The sequence below is a fragment of the Urocampus carinirostris genome, chromosome 15, assembly GCF_059441175.1.
Source record: "Urocampus carinirostris isolate Australia breed hairy pipefish chromosome 15, RoL_Ucar_1.0, whole genome shotgun sequence".
Lineage (NCBI taxonomy): Eukaryota > Metazoa > Chordata > Actinopteri > Syngnathiformes > Syngnathidae > Urocampus > Urocampus carinirostris.
This window is the reverse complement of record NC_142363.1, coordinates 11,895,724-11,908,623: the sequence shown is the minus strand read 5'-3', so window position 1 is coordinate 11,908,623 and position 12,900 is coordinate 11,895,724. Positions and strand designations below refer to the sequence as shown.

The 12,900-nt window shown below is 35.9% G+C and overlaps 1 protein-coding gene across 1 annotated transcript in view; it reads right to left on the bottom strand.

The window, feature by feature from the left end:
* col12a1a (collagen, type XII, alpha 1a) overlaps nt 1-12,900 on the bottom strand; it is a 78,121-nt gene that overhangs the window by 39,377 nt on the left and 25,844 nt on the right. Inside the window, exons 16-24 of the mRNA XM_088355244.1 lie at nt 11,664-11,856; nt 10,395-10,519; nt 9,239-9,388; nt 9,043-9,162; nt 8,796-8,960; nt 8,572-8,718; nt 7,757-7,896; nt 6,189-6,318; nt 3,138-3,283 (exon numbers count right to left, since the gene is read on the bottom strand). Of these exons, the coding sequence (XP_088211370.1) occupies nt 3,138-3,283; nt 6,189-6,318; nt 7,757-7,896; nt 8,572-8,718; nt 8,796-8,960; nt 9,043-9,162; nt 9,239-9,388; nt 10,395-10,519; nt 11,664-11,856 (1,316 nt within the window). The remainder of the gene's footprint in view (nt 1-3,137; nt 3,284-6,188; nt 6,319-7,756; nt 7,897-8,571; nt 8,719-8,795; nt 8,961-9,042; nt 9,163-9,238; nt 9,389-10,394; nt 10,520-11,663; nt 11,857-12,900) is intronic.

Here is a 12,900-nt window from a genome sequence, read left to right as displayed (position 1 = left end):
GGACACTGTGATCATTTTCTTTGCTACCAGAAGCATTACCCTTAGTATATATTTCTGTTGACCAGATAGTAATTCTTCTGGCAAAATTCCTATTATGTAAGCCTTTGGGTCCAACCGCAACTCCCAGCCAGTGATTAATTTTATTTCTCTCTGGATACTTCTCCAAAAATTTGATATTACAGGGCAATTCCAGAAAATATGCGTAAAGTCTCCGACCCCCCCACAGTTACGCCAACATAGATTCGAGGTATTTTTATACTTTGAAGTGATAGAGGGTGTATAGAAGAATCGCATTTTTACTTTCCATTCAAACTCCCTCCATGTCGGGCTGTTGGTTATTTTGTGTCCCTCTTTCAATGTTTTTTCCCATTCGTTGTCTTTTATCGCTACATTAGTTTCTTGTTCCCATTTTTCCTTAACTGCCATGTCCTCATTACTGAGGTCCATTCTCAGGGCTTTATATAGTTTTGATATAACCCCCTTTATTGATTGTCCTTTTGTATACGATATTAATAATTGCTCTACCTTAGTCGGCTCCTTACATCTTTTCCCCCATTCCTCGTGTTTCTGGAGGTAATGTCTTAGTTGCAAATATTTGTAGAAATCATTTCTGGGTAGGTCAAATTCTTGTTGGAGTTGTTCAAATGATTTCATTGCCTGTGCTTCCAATACTTGGGTAATCAACATCAGTCCTTTTTGGGCCCATTTTTGAAACCCTACCTCCATAACCCCAGGTTTAAAGTCTGGATTTTTCGCTATTTTGGTAGCCCTATTCACAGATCTTGATATTTTTAATTTTTTTTGTATTGTTGACCAAGTTTTAATAGTTCCCTTAATCCATTCATTCTGGATTTTTAATTTATTCCACCTCGTGACTGATATGTATGGTAACGATTCCACAGGCATATTTGGACAAGATCGCTGCTCCATGTCCACCCATATCGTATCTTTGTCTGTAGTAATCCACAAGATGAGTGCTTTAATTTGAGCTGCCCAATAGTAATATTTAATATTGGGTAGTTCTAGGCCCCCCTTTTCTTTAGGAGCTAACAGGGTTTTGTATTTTATTCTAGGTTTCTTGTTTTGCCAAAGGAATTTTGCTATCAACTTATTTAACATTTTAAATGTGGATGCCGGGATCAGAATTGGAAGGGATTGAAACAGAAATAATAGTCTTGGTAATATGTTCATTCTGATTGTTTCTATCCTGCCGATAAGACTTAAGGGCAAAATTTCCCATTTTTCCAAATCTTTCCTTATTTCTTTTATCAACATTCCATAATTTGCATCAAACAGCTGTGTGGTATGTGGTGTAATGGTCACCCCCAAATATTTAAACCCTTTATTTGTCCATTTAAAATCAAATCTTTCACTCACATCTGTTGGACATTTTCCTGATATCATCATTGCTATTGATTTGCTCTCATTATATGAATACCCAGCTACTTCTCCATATATTTTAAGGCTCTCCAACAGTGGTGGTATTGATAACGAAGGTTCCTCCAGCATTACCAACAGGTCGTCTGCAAACAATGATATTTTATGTTCTGTTCCTCCTTCATCCAATATCCCCCTTATTTGCTCATTTTGTCTAATTGATTCTGCGAGTGGTTCTATGCTTATTGCAAACAAGAGTGGGCTTAAACAATCCCCTTGCCGGACTCCTCTTTTGATTTCAAAGAAATCTGAACAGTGACCATTTACTCTAAGGCGAGATTTAGGATTTTTATAGATTATTTTCACCCATTCAACAAATATTGGAGGGAAGCCAAAGGCTATAAGTGATTGATGTAAGAAGCTCCATTTCACCCCATCGAAAGCTTTTTGTGCATCCAAGCTCAGTAACATCGAGGGTTGGGTCTTAGATTTTGTGCTCGTAATTATGTTTAGTATCCTCCTAATATTGTTTGCACCCTGCCTTCCCGGAATAAACCCTGTTTGATCATTTCTAATTAATTTCGCTATAAATTTCTGCATTCTTTTTGCAAGTATGCTTGTAAGAATTTTTAGATCATTACAAAGTAAACTAACTGGTCTATAGCTTTCACACAATATTGGGTCTTTTCCTTCTTTGTGCAGGACTGTTATGATGGCTTCCGACCATGCTTTGGGGGGATCTCCTTTTGTTAGAGAATAGTTAAATACTTTCTGCAGTACTGGTATTAATTCTTCCTTAAAGCTTTTGTAGAACACCCCCGGGAATCCGTCCGTTCCTGGTGATTTATTTATTTTTAAGTTATTTATTGTGTCTTGTATTATTATGTGTTTTTTTGTTTTTTTTTTTTTTTTTTGTTTTTTTTTGTTTTTTGTTTTTTTTTTTTTTGGGTGTATATTTTGATGTATTAATTTATATATATATATATATATATATATATATATATATATATATTTCTTTTTGTATGGATTTATTGTATGAGCATTTATTCTTATTTTCTATTAATAACATTTTTTGTTCTTTGTTGTTCCTTCTGTTATTTATGAGTGTGTCAAGTGTATATATTTTGTGTTGATGTAAGATGGGGGAATCAAACCTCTGTCAAAAATGGGTGTGAGAAATAAAAAGTTAAAAAAAAAAAAAAAAAAAAAAAAAAAAAATGTATTTTTTTTAAATCATTTTTGAAGGGGCGTCGCTACTTCGTGGTTCCACGTTCGCAGGTTCAGAGCTTCGTAGGTCTAAAAAATAATAATAATAAAATAAAATAATTAACAATTATTATTTTTTTAAAGCATTTTTGAAGGGGCGTCGCTACTTTGCTGATTTTCACTTTTCGCAGGTGGTTTTGGTCCCTATTAACCGCGATAACCGAGGGATTACTGTATTGCAAGGATTCACCTGATGCTGTCACAATCAGATAAGGGATTATAATTCATACGTTTGTTACTTCTTGTGTTGATCTTGCCCTTGTAAGGGTGACAGATCAGGGGATGTTGTAATTGTGGTCTGTGAAGCCTTTTGAGACCTTATGTGATTTAAGGGCTATACAAATACATTTGACTTGACTTGACATGGCATAAAAAGTAGATTATTTCATTTATTGTAATCCGTTTTTCAAACTGAACATTTTCCAGTGTTAGTAGTATGCCTTTAAAACAAAAGCGAGTGTCTGTATGCATGAAACAGCTGCTTAGTTCATTACCTCTTGTTCGACTGCTGGCTGCGTGGAATTAATGGCTTTGTAAAGCAACATGTAGCCTGTAGCACTCGGTACGGGCTCCCATCTCACTCTCATTGTGGTCATCTGCTCATCAAAGACGTCCATCCTTCTCACGGCAGGAAGGGGTACTGCATAGTTGAGTTAATTTTAATTTTCTCAAGAAGGGCAATAAAACTTCAGTTAACCACTTAAAAGATAAGATGTCAAAATGGGGTTTGAACCACATAACGTCGCTGTTTAATGTATTTGATGAAGATTTAGTATTGTCGTTTTGGAGCCTTGTAATTTGCCTTCATTTAGGTCTTATTATACTAAACCAACAACTCTATTTATCTTTGGGTGAACTCTTTTGATGTGAGTGTGAAAAAAGACATACGGTAAATCTGACAACTCTTTGAGCAAGCATTTCTTTAAACTTGCTGTCGTTTTGAAGAAGTGAACGAAGACAACATTTTAGTGACATTGGAAGCATATCTTTTGAGTCCAATTTTTTCTGATAAATTCATTTGACAACATATAATTTTTTAAAGATTCACTGCTTGTTTACCTCGCGCGAAAATGGTACTACTGACATTTTTTTCGAGTTTTTGTTTAATGCATGGGAGGTCGGAAGAATTCACACCCTCGTGCGAACATCTCTAAAACAACTCATTTTGGGGGAATGTAATCAAACAATTACGCACAGAGCATTTGCACATCCTATAGAAATACAAAAGATCAAAGCGGCGCCGCCGCGAGCGGCAGCCTTTCCAGCAGCTCCGTGTTAATTCGCGCTTTTTGTGATTTATTGTTTTAATGTCTGCTTCTATCTTCGGTGTTCTTCGTCCCGTTTGACAACTACACTTTGGATTAGTTTCTTTCCTATCGTTACGGGTTTTAACGCACAAAAATGTGTTTATTCGAGGAATCAACTCCTTGCCCTGAAGAATTCTCATGCCGGCGTGATGAGGGGGCCTATCGTGGATGGAGAGCCGGAGCTAGCTAAGCGGCGTTATAAGTCTTCGGTACCGTCCGTAATCATGGTAAATGTGAAATCTCTACCAAATAAGACCGACGAACTGGCTGTGCTGGTGAAAAACATTAAAGCGCACAGGGAGTGCAGTTTGCTGTGTTTTACGGAAACGTGGCTCGCGTCTAGCATCCCGGACGCTAACGTGTAGCTACCCGGAGCTATCCAGAGCTATCCGGCTTCAGCGCTGTTAGACAGAGACACAAAAGCCTGCAGGAAGCGGAGAGGAGGTGGACTCGCTAACACGAGGTGGTGTATCCCTGGGCACAAAGATTTCCATCTGCTGCAGGGACGTCGAACTTTTGTATCTATCTATCTATCTATCTATCTATCTATCTATCTATCTATCTATCTATCTATCTATCTATCTATCTATCTATCTATCTATCTATCTATCTGTCTATCTATCTATCTATCTATCTATCTATCTATCTATCTATCAAGAAATCTAGCAAGTTGAAAACATATACTTATGCTTCTTCTAAACATTCGTCTTTGCTTGTTTTTGAAATTTGACAGTTCATTTCAGCGCAAGAGGTTTTATGGTAGAGCACATAACAGTTTTCAATACATGTGATATTCTGAAATTTTCTGCTTAGAATCACTGCTTAATTTAAAAAATAGCAACTCGTTTACGTGTTTACTAATTGGTAATAAAAGGCGCTGTCATTGCGCCAAAGTCAAAATTTTCATCTAGCTCAAAAGGTATTTCGATAAGTTATAAAAGGTTCAAATGCTCTGTGCTTTACTGTTCAATTACATTCCTCCAAAAATAGATACATAGAAGTTTCAGTGACGTTTGCACGAGTGGGGACATTCCACGCAGGGTGTGCATTTTTCAGCACAACACTTGCTCGATTATTCAGATTTTTATCAACTTTTCAAATTTCACTCTTAGCATTCAATAATGACCTCTACTAGTTACATACCTAGTATGCCATAATGGCCGTACTGGCGTAAGACCAATAATGCCTAACATTATTTTGACATCAAGTATTTTTTGCTAATGTTTCCCAAAAATTCATCAGATGTTGGTAGGACCATTATCACATGAGAAATCAGGAAACAGTAAGGCCACTATTGCATTGATTAATTATCTGCTAGCGATTGTTTTGACAAATTGTTTATGTGGTGTCAACACTAATTAATTGGTAGGTTTTTTAAAAAAGACTAATTTAGTGCAACTATTGTTTTGAAAATTTAGCATTTTTCTCAAGGGCCAATTACTGTCAGAAAAGCCACTTTGGCATAGGTTATATTCTGTTTCTATATCTTTCCAGTCACAATGGAGCAATAAGAGTGACCAAAAAGCCGCTAAATAAAGCTACTAAATAGCTGAATTTGTAACAATGATGGGAAAATATTTGTTGTGAGTTCAATTAAATTACGTTTGTAGAAAGAAAAAAAAATCTTCAGAGTTAAGGGTCCCTTTGAGATATTTTATCTTAGTACTTCTTAGCCTGTGGTTAGCACATCTGCCTAACAGTCCAGGGATTTTCAGTTTATAGTTCAGTCCCAGGCTTCCTCTGTGAACTTTCTACGTTTTTTCTGTGCTAGCAGGGATTTTTTTTCTCAAAGAAACCATCCTTCCTCCCATATTCCTGAAAAGGCATTCGTTGTTAATTGAGGATTCTCAAATTGTCAAGAGTTGTGAAATCAAGAAAGGTTGTCAATGCGCTCAAACTTATTAAAAAAATATAAGACAGCAATTAACACAAAGCTATCTACATATGTGATCCATTGAACCAAAACTATGTTATTTGAACACTAAAGGCTAGAAGACCTTGTATGATTATGAAACTACAAAATCGGTTGATCTCAGTGGGAAATTGTCTTTCTTATTTTTTTGTGAAGCCAAAGCTATGCACATAAACATCTAGTGAACCTCTCTTTAATGTTGACATTATTCCGAGACAACTATTGCCGTTTACATTCCCACTGGAAACTTTGACCGTAAATGGATGCCTTAAAAGTCTCTTTAATCAAACATGCTGAGTAGTAAACTAAAACCCCAAAAAACTCACATGTGGTCTCGACGCCCTTCAATGGCTCGCTGATCTCTTCTTCCACAACAGAGAAGACGTTCACGAGATACTCGGTCAACGGGTTGAGCTGCTGAAGGACCACCGTGTTCTGGGTGCCATCCACAAACACCTAATAACAGAGAAAATACACTGAACTGAAATGTAATCTTCCAACGTGAGTGCCAATAAATACCAGCGTATTAAAAAAAGACACTTAGAGGTGCTTGCTTATCTGCAGTTCAGTTATCTAAGTTTAGTTGGCTAAGAAGTACAATCAAGTGTTGATCCTACCTAGTTATTAGTGCCTATTTTGTATTTTGATGCACAATTAGAACAAGAAACATTACAATTTTGAGCTACAGAGGACAACTGTTTTAAGTTAGCTTAACACTAGCTACCTAATAGTGTAAGATACACAGTCCAGATGGGTTTTAAAAAATACGAAAAGCAATACAACACCCTATGTTCTACTGTTTTCTAGTGTTTGACTAACAATACTGGTTATAAGTAAATGTTAACTTTGAACAAAAATCTTGTTAACATTACTGTGCTAGCCCCTTGATTCCCCCGAATATGATTTCTAAATAGTAAATATGAGGTTTGATAAAACGCTTTGAACATGCACTTCCATGTAAAAATAAATGGTGTATTGAATTTTGTAATAACTTTAACAGAGATGTGTAATGTTTTTCACTCAATACTTTCAAGTCAATTTAGGATTGGGTGGTGAAACAAATAGAGAAACATATATTTGAGGTGCAAGTCTAGGTTTGTATATTGACAAACAAAATAAAACCAAAAAGCTTCCATCACATTTTTCATGTAGATCAATAATTATTATTTTTTTCCTTATGTGCTTTTAAATGGTTAGGCCTAATTTGATTGTTCAGAGTTACTTGGCATCGATGAGCAAATAAGTATCGGTTTCGAGGCCAATAACAGACTATATATCATAGTATCAGTAGTCTGTTGATAGTGATTTTGGCATTGATTCTTGTGTTTTTTAATTGATTTTAGTAATTGATTCTATTGTGTGATGATAGATCTTTTATTTGTGGTCAAATTTTATACATCAAAAGTATCAGTATCATTGAGTATTGAAAAGTTGAGTTTTTGTATCAGTGTGAAAAAGTGGTATCAAAGATCTCAATTTTTGTGTATAATACTGTTTATTTTTTTTTAACTTATCTTATTAGAATAACTAGTTTGGTTTAGCATACATCGTCAGCATATATCTATATATATTTTATATATCTATTTAATGACGCTTTTGTTCATGAGGTTGTTATGTTTTCTATTACAAAATGAGACCTGTGTTAACGTTTCCTGGCCCCCTGTTCCATTCTAAACTTATTTAACACGCATTCAGTAGAAGTCCAATACAAACAGGAGGTTGAAAATTAAGGTTTTAGCAAGGTTACCTAATAAATCCTAGAACAGTGAACCATTACAGCAAGTGTTTAGGTTAAACTCTGTTTCACTTCCATTGGGAAATGCACTTAATCTTTGTGTTTTCTAAAAATAAAACTAGCGGTTTTGGTGAGTCAAACAGAATATAATGTCGCTACCTGTTGTGTGACTCCTGATTCAGACACATAGTCCACGCGGAATCTTTCCACTGGGTCCTCTGGGATAGTCCATGTGGCTCGGAAAGAATTGTGAGTCACCTCTGATGTTACCAGGTTTGTTGGTGGATCGGGTGCACCTCCTTTACCAGACAAAAAGTGCATAACAAACCGTCATGTTCGGCATTATATGTGTGTTTGAAGATATAGATTTGCAGAAGCTTCTGTTTTTTTACAAGATTTTGGAATTATCTATGGAAATCCTTTTTATGCTCTTTTTGTGAATTTTACTTCCTGGATTATCAATGTTGCGTGAGAGCTCCTAGCTCAGAATGTGTATTCTTGGTTATCACGAAGGTATTTTGAGAGATTAAAGTCAAGGCTCATACGGTCCATTCAGCAATATTGATGTCATCTTAACTTGACATCACTCACAATGGCCCCCTCCAACAATGGCTCTGTACAGCTAAATAGCGCTTATTAGCTCAAATTCGACAAATATAAAATGTTGTGGTTGGACGGCATCCTTGTTGTTTACATTTGCTTTGAACATTTTAAGTTTGAAACTGTAACAATCCAAAATCAGATGAATCCTTACTCAAATGCAGCAAAAGAAAATTTCCAAATGTTGGCCTGAACATTAACAGAGAATTTCTGTTGGTGTATTTCGCACTTAGCAAAACATTTAGTATCGGCACTAGTAAGCATTGACTAGCATATCATTTATTTGATTTTAGATTTAAAATAGGGTTCTTTTTTTTTTTTTTTTTTTTTTTTTCAAATTACAACTTGGTCATCCGTTGTAGTGTGATACACACCTGCTCCCTTTACGCTGTTACAAAGATTGTCAGTCAGCCTGTCCACAATGTCCAGCAGGAAGGAGAAGTCGGCCACATTGTACATGTGAATATCATCAGGATCCGTGGCAATGGACCTCAACTCATTCTCATCAGCGTTCTTCACACCTGTAGAAAAACGCAATCTTGAGTTATCATTATGAAAGCAAAAATCTCAAATCGTCATCCATTCAACAGGGACTTACCAATGGCATAGAGTTCAATGCCCTCGTCGCGCAGTCTCTGGGAGTTGATATTGACGTCATCCTGGGATTTGCCGTCAGTGATCAGCACACCAATTTTGCGGGCGTTGGGTCGCATGCCGACGTTTTCTTTGAAATTGTTCTGGAGCAAGTAGTTCAAAGCCAGACCTGTCGAGATGTTTTCAATCATTACGTTTTATGGATGATGATGGGTTTGTTTTATTTATTTGGATAAAATAATCTTCAATACCAGTCAAGGTGTTTCCACCCTTGTAAGGAAGGTTAGAGATGGCATCCAAGAGGGATTCTCTGGTGTTGTGAGCATCCAAATGCCATTCGGTCTTCGGGTCCCCACTGTACTGAGCAAGGCCTAAACAAGCCAGCGGCTTCCATTAGGGATATTGTCTTCTGGTGAAAAATGTTAAAAATCTTATTTCCAGACTCACCAATTTGGACTCTCTTAGGGCCAATGTCAAAGACACCGACCATGCGGGCGATGAAAGAGCGAATTGTTTTAAAGTTGAGACGGCCAATACTCCAGGATCCGTCGACGAGAAGCACGATGTCAGCTTGTGCACTTGTCTTACACGCCACATCTGACCGGGAAAATATTCAGTGACTTCCTTTGAAGGAAATTTTAACAAATACACGATTGCTCGTGCATAATCACGTAATTTATCCATATGTAAATGGGAATCAAGTATTGTGTTGTTTTAAGAAATGGAAGGAGTAAAGAACAGGAGGAAATAAGAGAATATTCAGAAAACACATCCAAAAAGAGCCCAAAAAAACATCTTTCACAAGCAGGCAGTAAAGTTTCTGATATTTCCGCCATTATCCTCTGTGGAATTTTATTCACGGAACGTTTATTTTCCAGGTGTCGTAATTATTATCCTCTTGTCTTGCTGCATGTCAGGGCAATGTCTCTCTTGGCTGCAGGTCTTTTTTTCATCTGCCTGCTCTTTCCAAGGGCGAATCAGGAGAATAAAGCCATAATAGGCCATGACATATCAAAGGCAGAAGGAACTCCAATGCCCTCTTGAGCAGCCAGGTAATATTTCAATGTTGTTTTTCCGGCGTGCTCCAGAATCCTCGGAACCTAAAAGGAGTCTGCGGATGTGTACTAACTGCCAATGTCTGCAACTGAACACAGGTTACATATTTGATTCACAGCCGAGACATTCCAGAGATTAATATCTCACAACAATAACACAGATTAAACAAACTGAGATGTGATACAAATGGTAAACACTTCTAAACTATCAGGTATAAACAAAAGGATAAAAATGTGACAGAAGATTCTTTTATTTAGCTCTGACGTTGAAGTGGACAGTTGCTTATTTGCCTCCTTATTAGGAATGGCCCAGTCAAACAGGCCATCCATGCTTCTACAAAACACGTCAGTTTTCCATTAGCGTTTTTGTGCTGCCCTCTGACTCATAAAACATTTTGGAAAACAAATTCGATAAATATGTGCGGCACAAGTCTGTACTTGGACAGGAGGTTGAAAAGGACACCCCAATGTGACACATTCTTGACCTCAATTTTTGTATTTATTTTTTTGAGTCGTACGTCTTGTAGTAGGACAGTAAGTCAAGTTACCTGCAAGTTGAATAGGAGGTGGCTCAGGTCCACTTGTAAGTGTGGTTCTCTCCTCTCCAGCCAATGGCATACTTTCTCCTCCCTCAAACACGCCAAAGACATTCACTGTGTATTTGGTATCAGCTCTAGAATTATGAAAATATCCATAAATTTAAATGGCATATGACAATACGGTTTTGAATTTAAATGTCTTTATTGTAATTGATATCTGCGCTGTGAAACATTGTATGCAAAGAAAATGAACATGGCACTCCAGGGTAAAAATGTAATAAAGACTTTAAAGAGAAAAATAAGATACAGTAAATGACTGTCAGGTTAAATAGGCAAAATATTCACTAAGTAGAGCTTAGACACTGACTTAAGTTATAATACAAGTGCAATGAAAGAATAGTGCATTATGACAGTAATGCAATCATATTTAGCAGCAACAGCAAGAACATTTAGCAGAAACAAAAATTGTGTTGAAATATATATAATATTTATGTTGTTTTATTATTAATGTTATTATGTTTTCTAAAAAAACACATATTTACCTGTTTTCCATATTTTTGTTCTTACTGTTGACTCTTTGTGATTAAGGGCTATACAAATAAAATGACTTGACTGTTTTAGAAAAAATGTTTTTTACATATTTATCAGTGTTTCTTTTACAATATATTATTATCATAAATACAGTATGCTTTGTTTTATTATTATGTTTTAAATGTTTTGTTTTTTGGAATACAATTTTTCCCCTTTGCTTCAAATTTTCCTCACTGTTTTCCATATATTCTTTCCACATATATAATATATTTGATTGTTTTTCAGAATATCCCCTTCCCCATCCCGTATTTGTTGTGTGAAATAAAGTGTAACCCCAGACTACAAATACACAGATAATCAAAAGGGTTTAAGCAATTTTTAGGCCTAATGTTTTACCTATCATGTATTTATGTTCACTTTTCGTTAATACATTTTTTTGGTTTTCCAAAATATCTTCCTTACAGTTTTCTATAGATTTTTTTCCATATCTACCGATATATTTTATTGTTTTTCTGAATACAACCTCCTGGTTTCCCGTTTGTAATGCAGAATGAAATTCAATGAAGTAGTAAAAAAGATAATAAAAAAATAATAATGATATGCACCTCTCTCTCTTTAAAAAAAAACATCACCGTAGTCACGATAGTTTTTTCATAAGTGACGGCAATACTAAACAATAAACCACGCAAGATAGTTCTTTAGAAATTACTGACATTGAAAAAAATAAATAAATTAATTAATTTTTACCTTAACTCTTCCAGGACCACGGTGTTGTCATATGGGCCAACAAGAAGCTCCCCCAGGTCAATTTCATCCTCTTTTGGGTGAAAAGTAACCTTGTAACCTCTCACTGCACCGGGTGCAGGATCCCATGTAACACGGAAACTCGTTTTTGTTGGTTCCGAAGTCTGCAAATTCCTGGGACCTTTGTAGGGTGTCACTGGTTGGAAGAGATTTGCAAAACTTGATTGATTTCTTCATTTATTGATTATTTTGTTTTTTTCAGTGACCCAAGTGTGGATAGGCAGTTTGGAAAATAAATGAATGAATGGATATTCTATTCTATTGTATTATTATTCTTTTGGTAAAGGGGCTATATAAATATCCATCAACTCCTCAAACTTAACTTTAAAAAATGTATCATTCATTACAATTGGTCAGTCTTAATAAGACCTCTGCTTTTTACTATTTGCTGACAAAAGTATGTTGAGTGAAGCTTTGTATCCAATTACATATACACAAATAAAATCCACTGTAGGAACCAAACAGAACTGCGGTATGTCTCCTCAAGATCAAAAGCCTTGATGAGCAATTTATCTTCCATCCAAAATAAGAAGAAAAAAGAGTTTTGCTGCATTTGTTTTGTCAAAACCTTAGATAGTGTTGATGCTTTCTGTATAATTAGTGTGTTTTGGTATTGCATCACTCATGACTCAGGGTAAAATGAAGTAAACACATTCATTAGCTTTGGGTAACTGTTTAAGAATGTCATCTTATCTAGCTTAAAACATCCCTGGGACATTAGCAGTCTGATAAACAAAGTCATAAATTAGCAATGATATTTTGTAGCAAAACAAATTGGTGTGAGAACTTGATTTGAGGCAGGTGAAATATTGTTGCTGACTTTCAACTGTTTTATTATAGAAACTGTAACTAAAAGTCAACCACAAATAAATCTGCCTTCTCACTGAAATTGATTCTTTTAAAGTTCTGTTACTGTAGAGTGACAATGACATCAGAATTTCTGAGACTTCCAAGTTAATGACCTGCTGTCTACCCTAGAAAGCATGTGAACCGTGATTGGTTGTAGCATGGGCAGATTTGATGTCATCTATACTTTACTAACATTTTCAAAAATGCTCAGCCCAGGGAGATAATAAAGATATTGATTTACTTCTGAAATTCACAAATACAAAAGCAATATGGACCAGTGGTCATATTTACAAGGGATAGGCTAGTACAGATACCAGGTATTGGTATCAGT